The sequence below is a fragment of the Jaculus jaculus genome, chromosome 12 (assembly GCF_020740685.1).
Source record: "Jaculus jaculus isolate mJacJac1 chromosome 12, mJacJac1.mat.Y.cur, whole genome shotgun sequence".
NCBI classification, from domain to species: domain Eukaryota; kingdom Metazoa; phylum Chordata; class Mammalia; order Rodentia; family Dipodidae; genus Jaculus; species Jaculus jaculus.
In genome coordinates this window covers 35,624,607-35,647,692 of record NC_059113.1, presented here as the reverse complement: position 1 = coordinate 35,647,692, position 23,086 = coordinate 35,624,607, and the positions used below count along the sequence as shown (strand labels likewise).

The 23,086-nt window shown below is 41.3% G+C and overlaps 1 protein-coding gene across 1 annotated transcript in view; it reads left to right on the top strand.

Annotated features, from left to right (window-relative positions):
• The window catches only part of LOC101602722 (protoheme IX farnesyltransferase, mitochondrial), a 135,967-nt gene that overhangs the window by 89,489 nt on the left and 23,392 nt on the right, over positions 1–23,086 (top strand). Inside the window, exon 5 of the mRNA XM_004663111.2 lies at positions 9,860–9,930. Coding sequence (XP_004663168.1) covers positions 9,860–9,930 — 71 coding nt within the window. The remainder of the gene's footprint in view (positions 1–9,859; positions 9,931–23,086) is intronic.

The window sequence follows — 23,086 nt, the reverse complement described above, 5'->3', positions numbered from 1 at the left end:
ATCTAAGATATTTATTACTCTATCATTTAAATTTTCTACTGCCATCATAAATTAGGAAACTGGAATAAAGGGACAGACTCATGAAGGTTTTACTTAAATTAGAAAGGGCAGGAGTGAGAGCCTCAGTCCTCTCCTGGCCCATGGAGTCAGCATTATTTTGACGCCATTTTTATTTTCTCTCTATGTCATTTCATAGCCACATGCAATGAGAAGGGAGCAGGTCTTATTTTCCTGGGCTCTGATTTGCAGCTGGCCCAGTTTGGACCTTAGAGGACTAGTATTGTATCCTGGAGCAGGGTAAGGAGCTGGTTGTACAGCCATGTGAGACCGTGAGTAAGGGTTTCTGCGGGAGGGATAGCTCTGGCCCAAAACTGCCTGTAGAGGAGTGGTCTGGCCTAGAGAGCATCAGAGTTTGTCCTTTACTGCATACTCCTGTCAGTGTTCTTTGAATTAACATGGCAACAGTTGACCCTTAAGTTCAGCCTCCAAGTCAAAACTATGTGAACAACAACAACAAAAAAAAGTGGCTGTACTGAATAAAGTGCCTTTTTCTTCCTTGTCCTAAACCATACATTGTGACAACCATTTTCATATTGTAGCAGTTACTTTCTCAATGCTGAGGCACAATATCTGACCAGAACAGATTAAGGAAAAATTAGTTTACTTCTGGCTTACAATTTTGAGGGGAACTACATCATGGCTAGAACAGCATAGCAGAAGCACAGTGTCACAACCACATATCAGTGTGGAGGAGGTACAGAGAGACAGAGCAAAGGAACAGGGTTTGACTGTCACACCTCCACCCCCTTCTTCCCCACCCCCCAGTGACATAGTTCCTCCCAAGGTTCCACAGCCTTCCCAAACAGTGCCACCACCTGAGTCTATGGGGGTCATTTACATTTAAACCATCATGTTCCACCCATGAACTCCATAAACTCCTGGCCATCAAAATACAACCAGTTAACTTTAAAAATCCCCATAGTTTTTCTCAGTCCCAATTCTATTCAAAAGCCCGAAGTTTCATCTGAAACTCAAGTCAGTCTTTAACTGTGAGCCCTATAAAATAAAAATAAAAATCGCATACTTCTAACATATAATAGCACAAAATATATATTTCTATTCCAAAAAGGAGGGATGGGAGTATAGCAAGAAAAGATCAGACCAAACCAAAACTGAAGACCAGCAAGACAAACATTCAATCCTGTAGCTCCCACATCAGTTACTATGCTGGGACATAATACCCAATCAGAAGCAGCTTTAGGAAGGAAAGGGTTCATTTTCATTTTTCAGTTTCTAGGGGAAGTCCATTTTTGGCAGTGAAAGCTTGGCAGGAATAAGCCAATCATATTGTTACATCCACAGGGAGGAAGAAATTGAGACGTGGATGTTGATACTCAGCTAGCTATCTCCTTTTCCTGCAGCCCAGCAGCCCAGCCCATGGGGTGGCATTGCCTCTAATTAGAGTGGGTCATCCCAACTCAGGTAATCTAATCTAGAAAATCATAAGCATGACCAGAAATTTGTTTTCATAGTGCTTCTGAATACTATCAAGTTGACTGCCAGCAATTAAGCCTCATACATAGCATTTGCATTATATTCAGTAATATAAGTAACTAGAATTGACAGAGCATTATGAGAGTATGTTTGTGTTATCTGCAATCACTTCACCATATTTGTTGTATGGGACTTTAAGCATCTGCAAAGGTTGATATGTGCAGAGTCTTAAAATTGATCTCCCCTAGATACAAAGGGACAACTATATATGAAAAGGGGGTAAAACCATGTATCCCGAGAGTTGATATTACAACATTTGTCTTTTATTTGCAACACAAGTTGAAAGAATTTGACTTGACAGCCTCAGAAGTAGTTAGAGCCAACTTAAATGATAACATTGTTGAAAAAAATTACAAAGCACTGGGGGAAATGTGAGTAAAGCCAGCTATATATAAGATCTACAATAACTGTTAAACTGTTTAAATTTCTCAAAATATACTGTGCATTATGTTTTGGAAATGTGGTTTAAATATCTGAACCAGAGCAGTAACCTAACTAAAACACATTCTAGAAAATGCATGAAAAACAGATTCAAGTAGCATGAGCTCTCTCTTGGTTCTCAGATGGATTGTCACTGAAAGGAACCATAATTCTTGGTGGGCATGGTATTTCTGCCCAGATGTTGCTTGTCCTAATAAATTTAAGCATTCATTGGAATCCAAAGCTGCTGCCAATTTGTGGCACCCTGGAGTTCCTTGATACATGCTATACCTCAGTTGCCATCTTGGGATGGCTGGATGGATGGTTCTCCAGAAATATCGAAACAATTATACCCTTTCTTATCCAGATGAAATGGCTCACTGGAACTCCTGAGTTAGGAGCAAGTATGTATGTGCACACCCTCCATACAATTTACAACTCCCAAGGTGGTTACTTATCCACAGGTTTCTATGTTATAGCAGATATGTTTTAACCATATACAGAAAATAATTTGTAATTAAAATCCTCAGTCCTTTTAAATCAAATTAATATTTATATTTCAATTATAAAGGAAAGGTTATTTCTGATACCTAAAGAAACTGTTTGAAAATTGGGGGAAGGGAAGTGGAGTGACCATTTACCGCAGAACTTTTTTAAACTGACTTCAGCTAGTTCAGCATAGAATAGGGACTCCACAGACTGACAAGTAAAGGGTTGCTAATACTTGTAAATTGCATGTCACTTCTAGCTGTTTTTATGCAGTTCATGCAGATAAACATGATTAGTTGCCTGATGGCTCATTACATAAATTATTTATCACTTTCATGTTGTCACACTGTTTCTCTTTAACATTAAGAATTATGCATTTGTGCCAGGTGTGGTGGTGCACGCCTTTAATCCCAGCACTCAGGAAGCAGAGGTAGGAGGATTGCTGTGAGTTCGAGGCCACCCTGAGACTACATAGTGAATTCCAGGTCAGCCTGGGCTAGAGGGAGACACTACTTTAACCCCTCTCCCCCTCCAGATAAAAAAAAATTATACATTCATATCTCAAGAAGTCTGCCATTTGGATTGATAGAGAATATATTGACAAGTCATATATGCTTATTAAATAGTGGTTCTGTTAAAAAAAAAAAAAGAAAAGAAAAGGCTCCTGTGTTATTGAGGGTTTGCTCAGCGAGTGTCAGAGTCCTGTGAGGGGCATAACGGTTGTATTACGGGGATCTGTTGGTCTGTGAGCCTGTGAACTACCCCAGTCATGAAAGGGTTTTACTTTGTGATTTGGTGCTGAGCCTAATGCAAGGCAAGCCATCAACAGAAAAATAAAGAAGAGGGGGAGCCACCTTGAATATGTGAGGAGAAAAAGAAAGCTAAACCTTATGATCATGGACTGGACTACGTGGCTGTCTTTGCGCTTCTGTAGGCTGCAGACGTGTGCTGTAGGTGGCATACCTACAGAAGAGCTGGAGCACATTGCCAAGGAGCTGTGCACAAACTTGGCCCAGATATGAGAAGTGGGAAGAACTCAGGAATCAGCTGCAGCCCAAGGAGATCTGGCAGGAGCTGGAGAAGCATCAGGCCCACTGTTGTTGGAAGCCAGCTGCGTGCTCCGCCAAATCCACACCTGAGTGCTGGATGCAAATCATCCCTGAAACGATGCCAGCTTTCTAAGAATTCTGCAACAGTGCTGCATGTCCACTGGCAAACCTCTGCCAACCTTCTCTGCAGCTGTCCCTGACCTACAACTGTGCAGGAAGGGGAATTGTGGGCAGTATAGTCTCAGGACAACCAAACTATCACAACACAAAGTACCACAGTTTATCCTTCTGTGGTTGGCACCCAAGTGTAGCCTTCATACCTAATGTACTGGACATGATTAATTTACCACTCTTACAACAAAACCATTCATCTACTCCTCAAGAGGAAAAAAAAATAGAATTACTTACTCATTTCTGAGTGCTATTCCTTTTCTTCAATATCCTTAATAGTGTGCAACTTCTCGTAAGTAAGAAAGAAAGGGGTTTCTAAATACTGTTTCTCACAGGTTAGATGGTATGAGATGAGAAAGAGATGCTGCACTAAATACTGTTAACCACATGTTATATTAGATGTTATGAGATGGGAGAGAGATGTGGAAATAAATGCTTGTTAACCACATGTTTTATTAAATAGTATGAGAATGGGAGAGAGGAATAAAAAATTGGGTTATTGGTAGTGCGCCCACATTATCCCCATAGTCAGGTGGCAAGGGAGAAAGATGGTGGGTGAATTTAAGGCCAGCCTGGGCTAAACAATGAGATCTTGTCTCAAAGGAAGCAGAACAAAAGTTGGGTTTACATTACATAAATTGTGGTTATATCAAAATAAGAAAAACTTCCCCTAGCTCATATTCTTTATTTCTGCCCCTGGCCATAGAGTCCTGGCTGCTATATCCACGAAGATACTACTGCTAACAACCTCGCATTATCTCCTCTGCCCTTGGCAAGCTTTGGATGTGTATAGTTCCTCACCACTTAATTACAAAACGTAGATTCCAAAAACTGGGAACCTGGAACTTCACAGTGCTGTGGTAATGTAGAATGGTACTGTCACTTGGTGCAGCCATTCAGTAGTTTCTTAAGCAGTTCACACATTTCTCTATAATAAGCTCATGCATAGTTACTTTTGGAATTAAGAACATATCTCTATACAAAGATATACACAGCTATTCATGGCACTCTATGGTAATCAGAAACTACTATAGATATTCTTATGTCAACCTAAATATCAGATATCTGTCAACAAGTCAGACGGTGGACAGATCATGATACTAGCATATAATGGTATATTACCCAATAATTCACAAGCAAAGAGGAGGGCTGGAGAGATGACTTGGTAGGTAAGCACATGTCTTGTGCAAATGTGAGGGCATGAGAGGTCCTCTGAAAGTGCCTCAAATCTCCAGGTCCCACCTAAACAGCTGGGCATGGCCACAAATGTCTATAAACCCAGTTCTGTGGGGAACAGAAACTGGAGAATCACTGGGGCTATCAGATGGCAAAAATCAGTAAGAGACTCAAATACAAGGAAGAAAAAGAAAACAGGTGAGCTAGTGATGGAATGGGACACCTGACAGTCTCCTCCAGCTGCCACAGGCAAGCTTACATGGTGCAGCATCAGCATAAACAAGTGCATGCGCGACACACATGCGCAACAAACAAAAACGGTGAAAACTATTGATGTACTCTGTAGTGTGACAGCTGTCAGTTATTAGATAAGTGAATAAAGTCTAAACAAAAGCAATATATACCATGTAATTCCATTTACGTGAAACTCTGGAAAATGCAGACAGTCGATAGGGACTCAAAGCAGTTTAGTACCTGCCACATGACGAGAAGTAAGTGAAGAAAGAAGGCCTCAGTGAGGCATTTGGGGTGGTGGATGTGTACAGTGTCTTGACCGTGGTAGATATATGTACATATATCAAGACTAAATTGTATACTTTAAATTTCATATTATGTTGGTAAAAATGGATTGACCTTATAGTGAATAGTCAGTACTTTAATTGATCAATCATAATGACATTGCTGTGATTTGAAATCATACACAAATGTGGTCAATTGATCTACCTTTTAGAGTATGCAATTCTCGATACACATTTATTTGGATTATTTTGAATTTTTATAATCATATGCCTGTGGTTTGGACAAGTGCTGGGGACTGAAACAAAGAAGTATCACATTAGGTTAGCAGTTAGAGCTTCAGTTGAATTTGAATTTAATCTTGAAGCTCCCAAAGACTTTGGGAGCAGCAGTCAAATCAGTGGGTAAAGATGCAGCTGAAAATGAGTAGGAGCTCTGTTCATGATATACCATCGTGCCTCATGGGACTGTGTCTTTAATTCTCATGGTACCTCTGATAAAAGATGGGTCTCATTTACTATGGAAAGTTAAGACTTCAGACTTTTCCTTCATCCTCAGAATCAGAAACTATATGAGTCTCCTCCCTTACCAAGTTTGTTATGATGTTTTAAAGAATTTGGATATTTCTGAGTCCATTGGAGAGAGATGAGGAAGATCATTAAACATTTGTGAGCAGATAGTTTTATTATGATTTCCTAATAGTGCTAATCATAGAGGATCCATGAGGGTGGATCTGAGTGATAATGAAGTCCGATTTATTAGGAATTGGGGATGAACTGAGTATAGCTGGCCAGTAACTAAAGCCAATCAAAACAAAGTCTAAAAATTTTAACCTGGGTTATAGAGAAAAAGTTTTATGTTTGACAAAGATATAAAGAACTGTAGGGAAGTATCAGATCTTCATGGAGTTGTGCTAAACTCGATTGGGGACATACTGTGTTTGTGATTACATTTTACCATGCAAATGAAAAGTTTGGAAAAGAATCAAGTGACAGTATAATGCTAGCGGTCAGGAGAAAGTCAAGGTTGCACACAGGGAGGTGATGGACAGGAAGGAGGGTAAATACAGAGGCCTGCAGTCTGTGCTGTGGACAAGCTCACCCACTGTGTCAGCGGCACAGTGTGATGCTGGTTCGGGTTCTCTCCACCAGCACTGCCTTGTTCAGATCTCATCATTGTCTGTCTTTCCTGTCAGAACCATTCTGTAAATGGTTTCATAGGGATCAGTTAAAAATATACATACACGATGGGATCCGGTGTATTGGCATAGCGTGAGGTCCTCAACCGCCTCCAGAGCGTCACCACTGGCCAGCCATGCACACCACTAGTAATGGCAGTTAACTTCAGCATGAAGCACCTTCTGTATGCCAAGCTTTGTGCTCTAGATATACTATCTTTAGAGTATGTCTAGTGGGCAAGCCTTCCTGCCAAGAACAGAGCTGTGAATGTCTTCAGCTCTGTGGCTATACGTTCTGGGTGGCCGCTTCCCCACACTGCTGAGATGCTATGAGCCACTGTGGCAGTGTAGCCAAGTTACATTAAGCTTTGTTTGTGGACATTAAACTTTGACTTGCAGATGATTTTTACTTGTCACAAAATTATTTTCTTCTTTTTCTATTTGTTTCATCTTTTTTTTTTTTTTTTTTTTTGAGGTAGGGTCTTACTCTGGCCCAGGCTGACCTGGGATTCACTATGTCATCTCAGGGTGGCCTCAGACTCACAGTGATCCGCCTACCTCTACCTCTGCCTCCCAAGTGCTGGGATTAAAGGTGTGCACCACCACGCCCAGCTCTGTTTCTTCTTCTTAATATCATTTGTGGTTTAGTGTGTGTTATCATATAGTCCAGGCTGGCCTCAAACTCCTGGTTCTCCTGCCAGGAATACAGTAGGGTGCCACTACTCCTGATTTCAAAAGTTCTTTTTAGTTTATTTTTCTAATCATTCAAAAAAATGGGGAGAAAAGCCATTGCAAGTCTTAAAATGAGGGAGTATTGATATCTTGAAAGCAAGTACTGACTAATTGAACATTATATACATTGTGTGGCAGATAGGGTGCTCAGGAAAGTTGATGAACTGAATTATGAGTGTTAACAAAGAGCTTTAGAAGGATATAGACACAGAAACCCCTAAGTAGTGGGCCCTAGGGAGAGAAGGGCCTTTATTTCAAAAGGAGGAGACTGTCCTATGGGATTGTCAGATTACAATAACTGTAAATATATGTGGACCCATGTTTAAGACCCATGTGTAAAATGCAGTTGGATAAAAAAAAGCAGCTTGAATACTTATCAGTATGCAAGTGGTTTTATGGTATACCTAACAAGTAGAGTTGCCCAAGGACCTGGAATAGGCACTGCCCTCTGGTGTCTTCTCATGCAGCCATGGGTGAGTCGAACCAGGGATACAAAGGAGTCCCAGAATTTCGTTGCTTTTTGTAAATTCGATTTCTGTTAATATGTATTAATTATGCATATTAATGGTGTTCAGTGTGTTTACAAAAACGTACTAAACAAATTGGAGTGATTGATAGCTCTTGTCATTTGTTTGTGTTTGGAGCTATCAAGCTCTTCCAGGTGTCCCCTAAACAAAATAGGTTATCTTATTCATGGAAGTCTTCTACATGTTTAGGACATAAGAACTTGGTCCTGCTCTGTTATCCAACCTTCTTTTGTTCACCCTAATCCCACCCTTCCCAGCCTGTTACAGTCACTAGTCCAAATTCAGGCTGACTGGTTTAGCTTCGTAACTGAGAGAACTCGCAGTGTTTGTCTGTTGTATCTTATTTCATTTAACATTTAGTTGCTCTGACTATAGCCACCTGAAAGAGACCAGTGAAAAGGGACAAGCTCCTTGGGCATCACTGTGTTTAAGATAATATATTAAGTCATAGTAGAAAATTTGAAACTAAAGGCTATCTCTGAGTATAGTGCAGAATGTAAGGAAAATATCTGTTTGTTTTTTTTTAATTTTTTTATTTATTTATTTGAGAGCGACAGAGACAGAGAGAAAGACAGATAGAGGGAGAGAGAGAGAGAGAATGGGCGCGCCAGGGCTTCCAGCCTCTGCAAACGAACTCCAGACGCGTGCGCCCCCTTGTGCATCTGGCTAGCGTGGGACCTGGGGAACTGAGCCTCGAACCGGGGTCCTTAGGCTTCACAGGCAAGCGCTGAACCGCTAAGCCATCTCTCCAGCCCAAATGTCTGTTTTTTTAAAAAAAAAATTAAGGGTAAACCAGCTTGCCATATATACCATGTATTAAAAAGATAAATTCTAAATTTCTCGAATTGCTCAAAATGAAATTTCCTTGATTTTTAATGTGAACTTATCAGTAGATAATAATGATTACTTGTTTCTTCACTGTCTTGAGCAGTGGTAGTTTTCTTACCTGCATAGAACTCAGAAAGCTTGCAGTGCACTGCACATAGAAGAATGATTACTGACACTTAAATACACTCAGGCCAGACATGTTTTTCCTTTAAAAAAAAAAAAAAAAGATTTCATGCTCAAATAAGTTTTGGAAACACTGGCTAAGCAACATTAATTAAATTTCTTCACTTTGGTATTTCTCAGAGCCCTTATCGTACAATATGATTTGAACATTGAGTCATTTTGGAACAGCTCCAAGAGTTATTAAGAGCATAGCTGGAGATATACTAATGTCTATTGAATTATTGCTTCTTCTACTGATTGGTCTCAAGCCTATTTAGTCCAAGATTTTCTCAGATTGCCTGACCAGATTTTGGATTACTCTGCTATACAAAAAAAAAAAAAAAAAAAAAAAAAATTGAAAAGTAAGAGGCATTGATAATAACTTTAAGAACCTGTTTTGCAATTGTCAAGGTTTGCGAAAATGATTCCTCATCCCCTGGACTTGGTCTTTCGGCAGGTAATAAACAAGTGCACTTCACTTTTAGGTGATGTATGAGTCCCTTGTCGATGCTGCCAGACTGAGAGCTCCTCGTGGCACTGCCAGGAGACCTGGCTTGTGATGGGCAGAGTCAAGGGGCTTTCTAAGTGCATCTCACCCAAACACCTGTGCAGGGTTTACCTGGCCTTGATTCCTTCAGCACTGCCTCTGGCTGGCTGCACTAGCCTGGCAGTTGGATTCACAGGGAGTGAGATGTGTGAAAGGCTCTGAGGTCACTTACAGAAAACCTAAAACAGCACTTAAAGGATTATAACTGCATATTTAACAAGTGATTTTCAAAGTGGATAAAAGTCCATATTCCTGACGATGCACACTGTCTTAAATTTTGTCTCTCCCAGAGAATTTTTCTTCAAGAAATGCCAGGGTATTCTCGATGATATCAAAGGTGAGATGAGCAGGGATGTGGCTCAGGCCAGTGGGGAGGAAGCCTCTAGACCCTGTCCTCAACCCCACCCAAACAAGAAAGAAAGATGAAGTTTACTGTGAAAAGTGTTCATTACTAAAGCACCAGTATTGTTTCATATTGTAGTCAATCTTTGCTGTCGTTTTTCTTTTACAGTTTTTTGAGGTGCCATTTGACTCAAACATGAACAGAACAAAAAACAGGCCTCTGGTTCGTGGACAGATCAGGTAAAATTATGAGTATTATTCTCTTGCACGTTCCACAACATTCACTGGCTTGTTCATCCCAAAGCATTTCCCAAGCTTTGCCTCAAGCTGTAAACAGAAAAGAACACTTATTGTTCAGAGGGACAAATTGGTATGGATCTGCAGAACGCCCCTACTCTGCCCAAATGTGCCCAAAGCACTGAAGATATCACTAAGATTTACAGGGGCTTTTGCGGGAATGATGTGATAGTGGTTTTTATTATTATTATTATTAAATTCAATTTTGCATCTTAATCCTTGTTTCTCTTTAGTGCTGAAAAATCAAAACATTGCTGTAATACAAGTGATTTTCAGACAGATCTATATACAATCTCTGAAGGACACGACCGAAACCTAGTTTTTCAGATGAACTGATAAAGCTGTAACATACTGTCTCCATTACCCTCCTTTCCACCAAATTCAATTAAGTAGAACTAAAAGGCACATAAATATTTTAATAACACTAATGGTTAATAATTAAATATTTTATTTCCTGGAGACCCATGAATGAGGATTTAAATTCTTTTTTGACTCTAATATATATCGTAGTCCAAAGAATAAAAAGGTCAAATGGCTTACGCTGACCATTCTAAAATCAGTGAGTCTCTCTTATTTCCAGTCAGTGCCTCGTGGAGGTTATCATGTAGAGAAAGCAAATAGCAAGTTTCCAGGACGTTCCTTCATGTGCACCAGACAGATAGGAGGAGACACTCACAATGCAAACCACTGTAGTGGGGAGGCCTGAGTGTGTAGGTGGACATCACAGCCCAAGGACGTGTCTCTACATGTGGGTATGTAGTATGTAGTCATGGCTGTAGTGGGGAGGCGTGAGTGTGTAGGTGGACATCACAGCCCAAGGATGTGTCTCTACATGTGGGTATGTAGTATGTAGTCATGGCTATAGTGGGGAGGCGTGAGTGTGTAGGTGGACATCACAGCCCAAGGATACATCTCTACATGTTGAGCTAGGCAGGGCTGTTAAATCTGGGCACTGAAAGGAAGAGGACAGGTACTTTCTATGATCAATAGGAGCATGTCCTGCTGTGGGATTTGATTGAAAATGGCCTAGGGCTAAGGCGAGCCCAAGTAGCTCTACATTTGTACCTGCAGTCAGCTAAAGGTCCCAATGGTACCCTTTGTCAAGTTCAGCATCTCCAACTTGAATGCCACCTGTATGCCACCCAGATTAAGATAATGATGATGATGATTATGATACCAGCCGAATTCTTTTATTGTTAAATGCTGTTTCCTGCCATGCCTCATGGCTGATATTGCCTAGAAAAGGAAAAAAAAAAATCCACAGCTATTTTTCTGTTATTCCTAAAATTCTATCTAGTTATTCTTACTATTATGGGAAAAAAAAACTCAGCTACCTGTTTGGTCATTTCTTACAAAGGTACTATGGCTGTAAATGATTGCTGTCAACAGGAAGCTGGGCTTTGAGCTTCTTCCTGTCACGTCAGAAACTCACACTGAAGGGTAAATAACCACACTCTATAAATTGAATCTGCCCTTAAGGTGAATATCAGAGAAACATAATGTACTAGAAAGACTGAGTATACTCCAACTTCATTTGGCACTGGGAAAAGTTCATTAATTTTATTTCAATTTATTTGTTATTTGAGAGAGAGAGAGAGAATGGATGCACCAGGACCTCCAGCCATTGCAAACATACTGCCGATGCATGTACCACCTTTTGCATCTGGCTTTATGTGGGTACTGGGAACCTGAGTCCTTAGGCTTTGCAGGCAAGCACCTTAACCATTTAACTCTCTCCCTAGCCCTATTTTTTTTTTAATTTCTTATACAAAAACATCTAGTTGGGTCTTCAGATATTCTTAACGTGGTAATGCCCAGCTACTGGAAAATATTACCTAACTATAAGCTTAACATGTCATTTAATTAAACTTTCCACACTGCTGCTTCCTCAATGTTAAATGGGATCATTTCATAATCTTATGTATCTGTTAGCAGTACTGTGGAGATAGTAATTACAGGTTCAAGGAAATGATGCAGCTAAAATAAAAGTGCCCCATAAGGAAGAGCTCAAAACTTCTAGAGAAATGTTGTCTTGTTTACAGAACTTTGTTTTCACAGTTTGCTGTAAAATAAATATTTTGTTATTTATCAGGTAATAACATAAAAAGTAAAGGAAGAAAGGGAGGGAGAGAATATGGAAGGAAGTTAAGAAGGAAGAAAGGGAGGGAGGGAAGGAGTTACTTTATTTAACTTTTTTATTTAAAAATTCCATAAATACAAACAACATATGATGATTATAATATCTCATACCATCTTCCTTCTTCCCCTCCCAAATCCCCTCTCTACTGATTCCCTTCTTTTTCTAAATAGTCTCTCTTCTATTTCGACCTCATTATGCAGGTCTTGTGTAGGTAGCATCAGCCACTGTGAGTCTGGAAGAGTGTTGCAAATCTCTCCTCCCTTCCCATTGACTCCTATGTTCTTTCAGCCACCTCTTCCGCAGTGGTCCCTGGGCTTTGGAGAGTATAATAGATATGTCTCACTTAGTGCTGAACCCTCCACTATCACTTCTCAGCACTTGGGTGAGTTTTAAGTCATGCCAGTAATCACCGCCATCGGAAAAGAGAATCTTTTTTAACAAAAATGAGAGTAGCATTACTATATGGGCATAAACTTAAGTATTTAGAGAGAAATTTAGTGGGCATAATATATTCATTTAGCCAGACAACAGTAATAGTTTCACCCCTAGGGCTAGACCTCCCCAACCACAGGCTTTTCATTAGGTTTTCAGTACCTGGCATGAATTCCCTCCCATCGAGAGGGCTTCAAATCCAGTAAGAGAGTGGTTGGTTTCCCCCATAACAGACATGCCACTATTGCACCAGTTGGTACTTTTGGCATGGCTAGCCAGTTGTAAAACTTTCAGAGTCTACTTCTGGTTAAGACCATTGATAACTTAATAACTCTTTCTATCATCCTTACAGCTAATCAACAGGAAACAGGCATCCATCTCAGCTCTGGGTTGATTTCTCATGCAGCCCAAGCATGTGGTGTCTTTGGCAATAGCCTGTAATGTTTTGGGTGTGTCAGAGGCTTCCCTGGACAACAGCTCACTGGAGGGTTTCCCACCCTTGGCACTGAAATTTTTCTACCAACAATCTATGGCTTCTGGGTATAGTATCCACCTCCACAAAATGTTACTTTAAAAGAGAGGGAGAAATAAATTCTGGCAAAGATGAAAACTCAGAGCGAAAGCTCTGTTATCAGGACTGAATCAATAGCAGGAGCTGCTCATTAGAGATTTGACAGGTAGGTTACTGGTCCTTTTTTCTTGCTGTCACCATAAGACCACATTACAGAGAATGTGATCTGTGTAGAAAAGTATGCTATTTCCTAGAATAACAAAGAGGAAAATTACATGATATTCTCATCTTAGAATCACATGGAAGTGGGGTTAGAGGGATGCCTTATTAATAAAATGCTTGCACCAGGACCTGAGTTCAGTCTCCGGAACACACATTTTAAAAGCCAGGCATGGTGCCTTATCCTTGTAAGCTCAGTAGAGAAGTAAAGAGAGACAGATTTCTGGGGTTCGCTGGTTAGCCTACCATACTTGGCAGGTCCTAGGCCAATGAGAAACCCCATCTCAGTGGAAGTAGACAGTGCTCCTGAGGAACGGCACTGCTGGTTGTCTTTTGGTCTCCACGCACACAGGCACACGAGTGCACATGTACCCCACAGAGAGAATCACACTGAGCAGATAATAACACTTATCTATGAAGAGGACACTAAGTACTCTCCAAGGTATAGTTCACTAGTCTTCAATGTGCTTACCACACAGGCACTGTGGTACATCCTGAGGTGTAACAGTGACTATGACACACTTCTGGGGCTGTCAACTATTGCATCATCTTCCAGAATGTGCTGCATTGCCATAGGACAAGTTCTAGGTGACATGTGGACACAAAGAAGAGTGCCTGGCCCAAACACAGGAAGAGGTCATGGATAACTCATCTGAGGGAATGAAGACTTGAATTGAGAACTAAAATATGCTTAAGAGACAGCCGGTTCTGGCTGTCATTTGCATCTACTTTCTGTTCTATCTCTTCTGTCTGCTCTTTGATTGGTCGTCTTTAGCCTCCCTCTCATCTTCCCTGCCCTTACTCTCTATGTGGTCTATTCCTTCAGCCCAGATCACTGTTCTGAGTCCAGACCCTTTGAAGGTCTCTAGTGGGGTGCCCTTCAGCCTTCTCCCCCTCTGTGTGTTTCCCAGTCTCTTCTTTTCTATACACATTTTCATGTATATTCTAAAGCCAGGACCCCATGAGCCATTGTGGGCCTTCTCTTATCATTCTGAGACTATTCAACAAACCATGCCTTTCAGCCCCTTGGACTATGCTAGTCTCTGTGCCATCGCCACCGTGCTGCTACGAGCCACCCTCAGTGCTCTGCAGGCTGTCCTAAGCCTCACTGTCTGCTGTTCCTTTCCTGTCACCCCTTTCTCTTCCATCCAGCTGGTAGATGGCTTCCTTAAATGATCACATTAGTTTCTGGCTTCACCCTTTCCAACCAAACATATTTAAGGTAAAATATGGTCTAGAGAGATGGCTTAGCTGTTAAGATGTTTGCCTGCAAAGCCTAAGGATCCAGGCTTGATTCTTAGGTACCCACATAAGCCAGGTGCACAAGGTGGCACATATATCTGGAGTTTGCAGTGGCTGGAGGCTCTGGGGCACCCATTCTCATTCTCTCTCTCTTTCTCTCTCTCTTTTTCCTTCTCCTTTTTCTCTATCTCTGTCAAATAAATATTTTTTTAAAGACAAAATACTTGGTTTTAATTTTTAATTGTGTCATACAAGGCCTTTTCAGAGCTGTCCCCTTCCAAGCCTTATAGTCTCATCCTGCACTGTGTTGGCTTGTTTTCTCTTGTTATTTTGTGTTAACACTGTGGCTACATGGAGCTGCTTGTTTTTTTTAGTGTTCCCACTTTCTCTTCTCTGTACTTACCTTGCCTTTTCACTGTCTGGGTAGCTCACCTCCTTTGGAAATGATAGCTACTCAGTGATCCCGACAAAAGTTTGTGATGATTTCAAGCATATGTAATATATATCGTTAATGACGGCCCAGTGGATGGACCAATGAATGAGACAGGTGGACGGAAAGGTAATAGAGAAGTAGAAATGACTGAGCGATACAAAAATAGAAATATTTCTTGACTGTCACCGCTGCACACATGACCTAGGCTATTCAGGCAGTGAGCATGCCAGGAATCGAAGATGAGTGGAGAGCCTTGAGATTGGGGGAGTGCACCTTAGCATACCAAAAGACTTCACTGGGTAGAAAATAAAGCAAACACCATGCAAGGGCCTAAGAAAATGACTCAGTGGGTAACGTGCTTACTAAACAAGCATGAAGACCTAAGTTTGGATCTCCAGCATCCATGCAAATGACAGATATGGTATACATCTGGAATCCCAGTTTTGGAGACATGAGAACAAAAGAATTCCTGGGGTTTGCTGGCTAACTATACTGGCTAATTTGATGAGCTCTAGATTCAGTCAGAGACCCTGTCTCAGAAAAATGAGTTGTAGAACAATTGAGGAAAATACCTTACATCTACCTTTGGGCTCTACACACATGTGCACATACACAACCAAAAAGATCATGGCCAACACAATGGACAATGTGGTCACAACCCAAGGAACAGAGAGAGGTATCAGGTGAAATCAGAAGTAACCATGTTACTGGTTTGAATCCAGTATAAACTGGGAAGCCAGAGGTGAAATATGAGTATAGGACCACTAGGGCCAGGTTTAAATCGAAAGAATCCCTCCACTACCCTGGGGGAGAAGATCACAAGAAGAAGAAAGCGACCATCACAGGTCTCAGTAGAAACGTATGACAGTTTGGCTTTAGACAGGTCACCGGAGAGTGGAAGTTCTCAACTCAGAATTCAAGTTGCTACATCCATTACAGATCAAGCTGAGAGGGTAGGGTGTCTGCCTTTTAAGCCTCTCCCTATTCTTTTAGGGATCCTAGTCTCCCACAGATGAACTCTGCTCATCCCACCTCCCTCCCTCACCCCCTTCCTTTTTGCCTATTTCTCCCTCTTATCCTAAGGAGTTTGAATTCCCAGCTATATCCCTGGCCTTTTCTTTTGTTCCTTCCTTATATTTAACTGGTTACTCTCAAACTTTAGTGAGCATAGTCATTATTTTCCAGACTTGTATAGATGTAACCTTGCATGTTCTTTGTGGATGACTTCAGGGGATTTTAAAGGATAATTTAGAGCATAATGCATTTCCACCTTAGGGCTGACCTACATAAACTGAATAAACTACAGCTCCACAGTGTTTCAAAAAGATGAAAACGCATGTGGACCTATTATAGCCTTCATTACCAGCCGGGTGCTGCTTGACTTTCTTTGCACTGTGCGGTCTTTTGTCTGGCTTGATTCAGATGTGGAGAAAGTGACATGAAATATAGCTAATAAATGGTAAGTTGATTGATTTTTCTGAATAGTCATCCATAATAAAAGCATATTCCTTGCATTTTAAGCAATATAGAAACGTAGTGTTATTTTTTCTTTTAATATCAAAGAGGGAAGCATTTACAGTAAAATTATAATGAGAATAAACTTATAAAATTGTAATATTATTTATCTCATGTTTCCAAGAAAATTCCAATAAGGCTTGGTGACATAGACCTGTAGTCCCAGCACTAGAAGAGGCAAGGCGGGAGATTTACAAGTTTGGGGACAGCCTGTCTCAAACCTTGTCTTAAAAAAAAGGGGGGGGGGGGAGGAAAGCCCTAAACAAATAAAAAATTATTGCCCTTACCCTGTTTGGAAAATACCACTTTTCTGTTTTCAGCACTAGGAAAAAAAAAGGTGTCCCTATGTGAAAATGGTATGTCTGAACTCATGCTAATATGTAGGGAGACGCAGAAGTCATTTGTGGTAACTTCTATGGGGTGCCTATCACAGAGAACACTGCTGTCTTACTATAAAGGCAGACAGTTAATAGAAACGTCCTTTTGCAAGTTCTACTTACCAAAGACAATTCCTGTGGAAGCACTTGACCCCATGACTTTCTGCTTTTTACCTCGGCTCTGGGACCATTGTGGTAGAATTATTTATCAGATCTTTAATGGCCTGGGGCCACTTGGTGATGGTGAATATGAGTCCTGTGTCCCACCACTCAGGAAGCTTCCCAGGGGCAGAGAGTCTGGAGTCAGGGTGCCTTTGGCTAAAGAGCTCTTGAGTCTGCCTCCAGGGAGGGAGGAAGTCTGGAGAGAAGTGCTCCGGGGGTCTTAAATGGAAATGTCTTAACCTCTGCCATCAGCTCCTTACCACAGAGCTTGGTCCTATTAACTTGTAGCCACACCACCACCACAGTTCCCCAGGGCTGCATGTCAGGTCAGCCATGTTCCAGCCGGAAGAGTTGTGGTTGCAGGAAGTTTGGCCACTTATGTTCAAATGGGGATTTGTTGTATGTGAGGTCAAGAGGAGACTTGCTTCTGAGGTCTCTAGGCCTCCTGTTTCTCTGCTACTGTCATATTCTCATAGTAACTTCCTTCCATGCCACATAGGTGTCCAGTATCCTTGGACTACTCCTCCTGGTAAACCTGCAGATCTCTTTGTACCTGATCCTAATGGAATGAAATAGATTTGGTTGTCTTTAAAGGTAGCTGGGCCAGGCATGGTGGCACATGCCTTTAATCCCAGCTCTCGGTAGACAGAATTAGGAGTATCCCCATGAGTTCGAGGCTACCCTGAAACTATATAGTGATTTCCAGGTCAGCCTGGGCTAGAGTGAAACCCTACCTCAAAAACCAAAAAAAAAAAAAAAAGCAAGGGAAGGAAGAAGGAAGAAGGAAAAAGGAAGGAGAGGGAAGGAAAGAGAAGGAAAAGGGGAGGAAGGATGGAGGGAGGATAGAAGGAAAACGAATGAACGAACGAACATACATACATAGCCAGAAGGAGAGGTCAGGAATGGCTAAAAGTGAATATCTTCAATATTTTCCAATATTCACCTCAGTTCTAAGGAAGGTAAAAATCAAGAGCTTTCCACAGCAAATTAGAGCTACCAGGGTCTAACAGCTGTTTTGGCAATTGTCAGGGAGCAGATCTGATTCCAGCCAGAAGGTATAGGCAGAGTAGTTTGAGCTCTGGGTTCATGCTTGCTGCTGTTTGGTATTAGCTGCTGTTCTCGCTGTTCTCTCTTTCTCTCTCCCTCCTTCCCTCCCTCCCTCTTTGTTTCTCTCTCTTTCTCTCTCCAGTTGGATGTATGGAAGGAAATAGCTTCTTCCACCATTGATGGAACTTCCCCTGGGTCTGTAAACTTGAAATAAAAACCTTCCTCCCATAAACTATGGTTTAGAAGTTTGTTGCAGCATCTTGGAGGTGACTGTGACACCTGTCTACAAAGTGATCTTCTAAGCTGTGGAGATCAGCTTGTCTGAAAGCAGGTTGTCAGCTTGGACTCTGAAGTATCTCCTAAGACCTCCAAACATGCTGCTGTGGGGTTCACTCTCTTCTGCCTTAGCATCTGGCCAGGTGGGTCTTCTCTCTTAAAAAGGTTAAAGTCAGTGATTCTTGTGCTCCCATCAGAGAAGTGGCCAATTAGTACTTCCTGCGGCAGCCTGGCTTCTCCTATAACTACCCATCCCTGCTTTTCTCAGTACTTCATTTCTCACTCTGAATATTGGCCCTTTTCATCCTCTTTTACTTAAATTCACACATGGTCAACATGGTAACCACAGCCTTAATCCCTAAAGTCTTACAGTTCAGTTCTCTTGTCCTGAGTTTAGAGAATATGAACTTTGATAGCCCAGATGGGAGCCTGATTGTTTCATTCATGATCCACAGGTCCCTGAGGCAGAGGCAGTCCACATAGTGACCGTTACACATCAGGGGAGGAGAGAGGGACATCTAAGCTACTGGATCTGGGATGGCTTGCACCTAATTCTAGCTTGTGCAATATGTTATGTCTCTATTTCTGATCCTTCTTTGTAACCTTCACAACGTAATCCACCTCTCCCCCAGCACACACCTGGAAGTCTTTGTTTCATAGTTAAGATTTAATGAAGACTCATAGGTGTTATCCCATCTTCTGCTTTTTCAGCTAGATTCTGTAGCCTCTGCTCTTCCCTCTCACTGTGTTTGGCAACTCTTCTCTACAATGCTGGCATGTTCTATTAAAGCTGGGATTTTTCTGGGTTTCTTATTCTAAGAGAGGACAAAGCGATATAGGCATCTTTAATCTATAGTCTTTATTAAACTTGACACCCATCCAAATTAAATTTCTAATGTGCCTTACATGTGTATTTTTTAAATACACATTTTTCCTAGTCTATTCTAATCAAAATTCATCTTAAGAGTGCCAGAGCAGGTCTCTCAGGAGGCTAAGGTAGGAGGACTGTTGTGAGTTCAAGGCCAGCCTGGGGTTACAGAATGAGTTCCATCCAGGTCAGCCTGGGCTAGAGTGAGACCCTGCCTTGAAATATTCCTTTCCTCTTTCCCCAAAAAGTGTGCCAGTGTCTAATGTTTCTTCTAAATGTTTTAGAATTCATCTATTTTTCACACTTATATAACTCGTTGGGAATTTATTGACCACTTGTGATGTTATCTGCACTATGTGGTTTGTCTGAGGCTGGGTGCTTTTGTCATGTGAGTACTAAGCTCATCAGATGCACAGAATGCTGAGCAGACAGACTGGCAGCCCATACATGGCAGGTAAATGAAATTAATAAATCGGTACAAACAAGAAGGTCTCTGAGAGGTCAGAAGAGAAGATACTGATGAGGACCGGGTAGAAAGCTCACACTTCCTGCAAGAGGAGCCCTTGGACTGGGCCTTTTTGAAAGAAGTTCATATTTTGATTGTGTCGCTCTGAGTTTTCCATTTTCCAGCGTGGTGGTGCTGACAGGAAAATAATACATGTCAGCATTAGTTTTTCCAACTTAATGGATCAGATGAGAGTGAATTGTGGCTTGTAAGCTGAGGTGTGGGCTCCAAACGAGAGGCTGCATGATAAGAGCAGAACAAATGGTTATTTAGGGAGGATAAATTGAAACACTTGGAATCGGGTCAGCCAATACCTGGTTTTAAAATGAATGATGAAGATTGAGTTTTAGAAATGAAATGAATGGACTGTTTAGTTGGCATTATTAACTTAAAGAACAGGCTTTAGCTTAAGTATTATAGGGATTTTCAGAAGACATTTTTCAAATTTACTGAAGGTTTTACCAGTAAGCACTTAAGCAAATGTAAACATTCTGTGCACAGGGGAGCGTGGGTATTATTCATCCCCAGTCACGCTGGTCTGCAGACGCATACAGGACCAAGCAAAAGCTCTGCAGTTTCTCAGAGCTGTTTTGATTAGTCTCTTGCTGTGTGTATACTGCTAATGTAATAAGAACATAAACATTTTATAAGTATGAAAATTTCTTTTTGTAATGTTAACCAGTGATTTTAAGTGGCAGGAAGAATAAATTTGGTCTCAACTTAGTAACAGAGGTGTTAAGGTAGAGAAGTTTATTCTTGAAAATTCAGGAGTATGAGCAGGAGTATGAGCAGTCGACAGAAATTCTCCATACGTTGCAGGCCTTGTCATTGGGGTGGGTGGATGAGAGGAGACTGGGACTCTGTAGGTACACTCCTCGTATAGTCACGAGAAAGAAGAAGGAAGTGGTCACAACTGTTGAGAAGTCCCCTGAATTGTGAGCATTTGTTGACATTAGTGCCACTGGTGATGAATTCAATTTCCCATGTCTCTTTCATAACCAGAAAATATCCTTTATTACTTTTTTGTAGCCACTTGGAAAACATGCCAAGAGCAAACACTGTTACCAGAAATCTAGGATCATATAAGAAAATGTTTGCTTACTCTGATAAGGTTCTGTGAAAAGCTTGGGCATGCCCAGATGATGGAGGGAGTGGTCATCAGGGCATTGTTTTCTCTTCCATGCTTTCTTTCACATTCTTCTGGGCACCGTCTTTAGGTACATAGAACATAAAGTTGAATGCTGCAGAGTCACTGCACTGAAACATAAGGCACAGGGGATGGAGAGGTAAGGCAGCAGATCATGAGAGCACCAGGACCAAGAGTGCCTTGAGAGTCCCAGAATAGACGTGGAAACACACTTCCAGCCATGGAGGGGCTCAGGAGGAGAAGGGTGACGGAAGATGGTCCTGGAAAAGTTCTGTTGTTGTCATTATGTTGTTTGTGTGTCTGTGGTGGTATTGGGGATGGACCAGGGATGCAGGTATGCTAGGCAAGCATTCTCACACTGAGCTACACCCCCAGCCAAAGTTGGGTACTTTCTCTCCAGAAGAAACCTTTTCACCTAGACCCAGGAGAGCAAAACAACAGCCATCAAAGTCCTGGAGAGACCTCTTGGTGCAGCACGATGTTCTTTCTAGGTTTTTCTTAGTTGCCCACAATTAAACATAAACGTACATCAAAACCCCAGTTCTCGGGCTGCTTTAATGCACTCCCACATTATGTCTACCAGGCAGACTAAGTAGCGCCTCCACCTCCAGCACCGTTCCTCTGAAGTGGGCCCACGGACTTCCTTTCTGTTGCCAGCCTGCTCCCTGTAGAGCTCTGTATTTGCAAACTGCTGTCTGTGACCAAAGATTCAGTCCCCGAGGAGAGGTAGGGAGATGGCAGTCAGAGGAAGCCCTGCCTCTCAGGGCAGCACACCCCCACACACAGCACAGCTCCCACGTAGTCTCCAAACTGCAGGGAGATAGCTTTGTGTCTGGGCTTCACATTTTATAAGTTGTATTTTATTAAAGCTTTGCAAAGACTCTAAAATTTATTGGCTCTATTTTGTATAGGTGAAAAAAGCTGCTTTTTTATAGAGACCTATAAATTAAAAACTGAAAGGAGGGTAAGAAAATTAAACCGTCTGGTTCAATAGGAAAAAGGAAAGTGTGCATCCTCATGTGGCAGGCCCTGTGTATTATGTGAGCGAGGAGGAATGGGGGTTTCTGTGGGTGGCCCCTGCCCTCGAGTGGTTTGAGAAACAGATTATGAGATTCAACTGTAGCGCTGGGACTCTGGTTTTCATGGACTGGATCAAAGCACGAGAAACACCTCTGAAATTCTAAAGTCTTTGCCCAAGTAGCTTCCCTTCGTTTATAAACTGAGCTGGCATAGTATAGTTCGTGGTGGTCGTGGTCCTCCTCTCTCTGCCTGAGGAGGTGCTCGGGGCACAGCGCCCAGGTAGGGCTCACTGGGGTGTTTCCTTAGGGATTCATTGGCATCATTACATTCTTATCTTGCTCCTAGATTAGTAAGTTTCTTTCAGTTGATTTTCAAAATTGTTATTTAGCTCAGATCTACTGTTTTCTACCTTAAAATGCTTTATTATAATATTTAGCCCTGATATAGTAAATAATAAATACAAAATTTGCTATTTCTTGCATTCTTCTTATATGTGTTTTAAGCTTTAATCTTCTTCTTAAAATGCATACTGTGTCCCCATTTTCCTTAAGTTCTGATGCCACGTCAGGTCTCTGTGGCCTTGCAGTGCTGCTGACTTGAGACTGGCTCAGAAACAGTGTGTAATAAGATTCAGGGGAGGCATGTGCAGAACAGAACAGTTATCTGTGGAGACATTCTCAGAAAACTCATTTCAAAGCTCAAATGTGGGGCTTATGCAGGAAATTAAAGCTAAATTGGCTGGGTCTGATGAAGGTTTTAGGTTTTCTTTTGTTTTTGAAGAAAGAAAATTTTATTTTGTGATTTGAAAATCATCTATCCAGGAAGGGTAACTAAGAAGTATGAGATTAATTTTTATATAAACCAATTACCTGCAGAGCTACTCACAATACAGAGTTTTCTCAATTTCATATACCATTTCATAGACTTCCTGACACACTGCTTAAACAGAAAGACCACACTTCTCTAGGAGGTTTTGTAAAACTCAGGTAATTTAGATTACATTTATTTACTGCAATAACTAGACATTAGATTAAAGCTTGTATTTTTCTTTGTTTCTAATATTTACCAAAAAAAGTCTGTTTAATTATATCTGCATTGGGACTGATGTTTGGGAAACCAAGCAATGTCAAGGGAAGAGGAAATAATTCATAGAAATGTGTCGACAAACCCCCGCTGATGGTCTTAGTTTCTCTTCTTCAGTACCT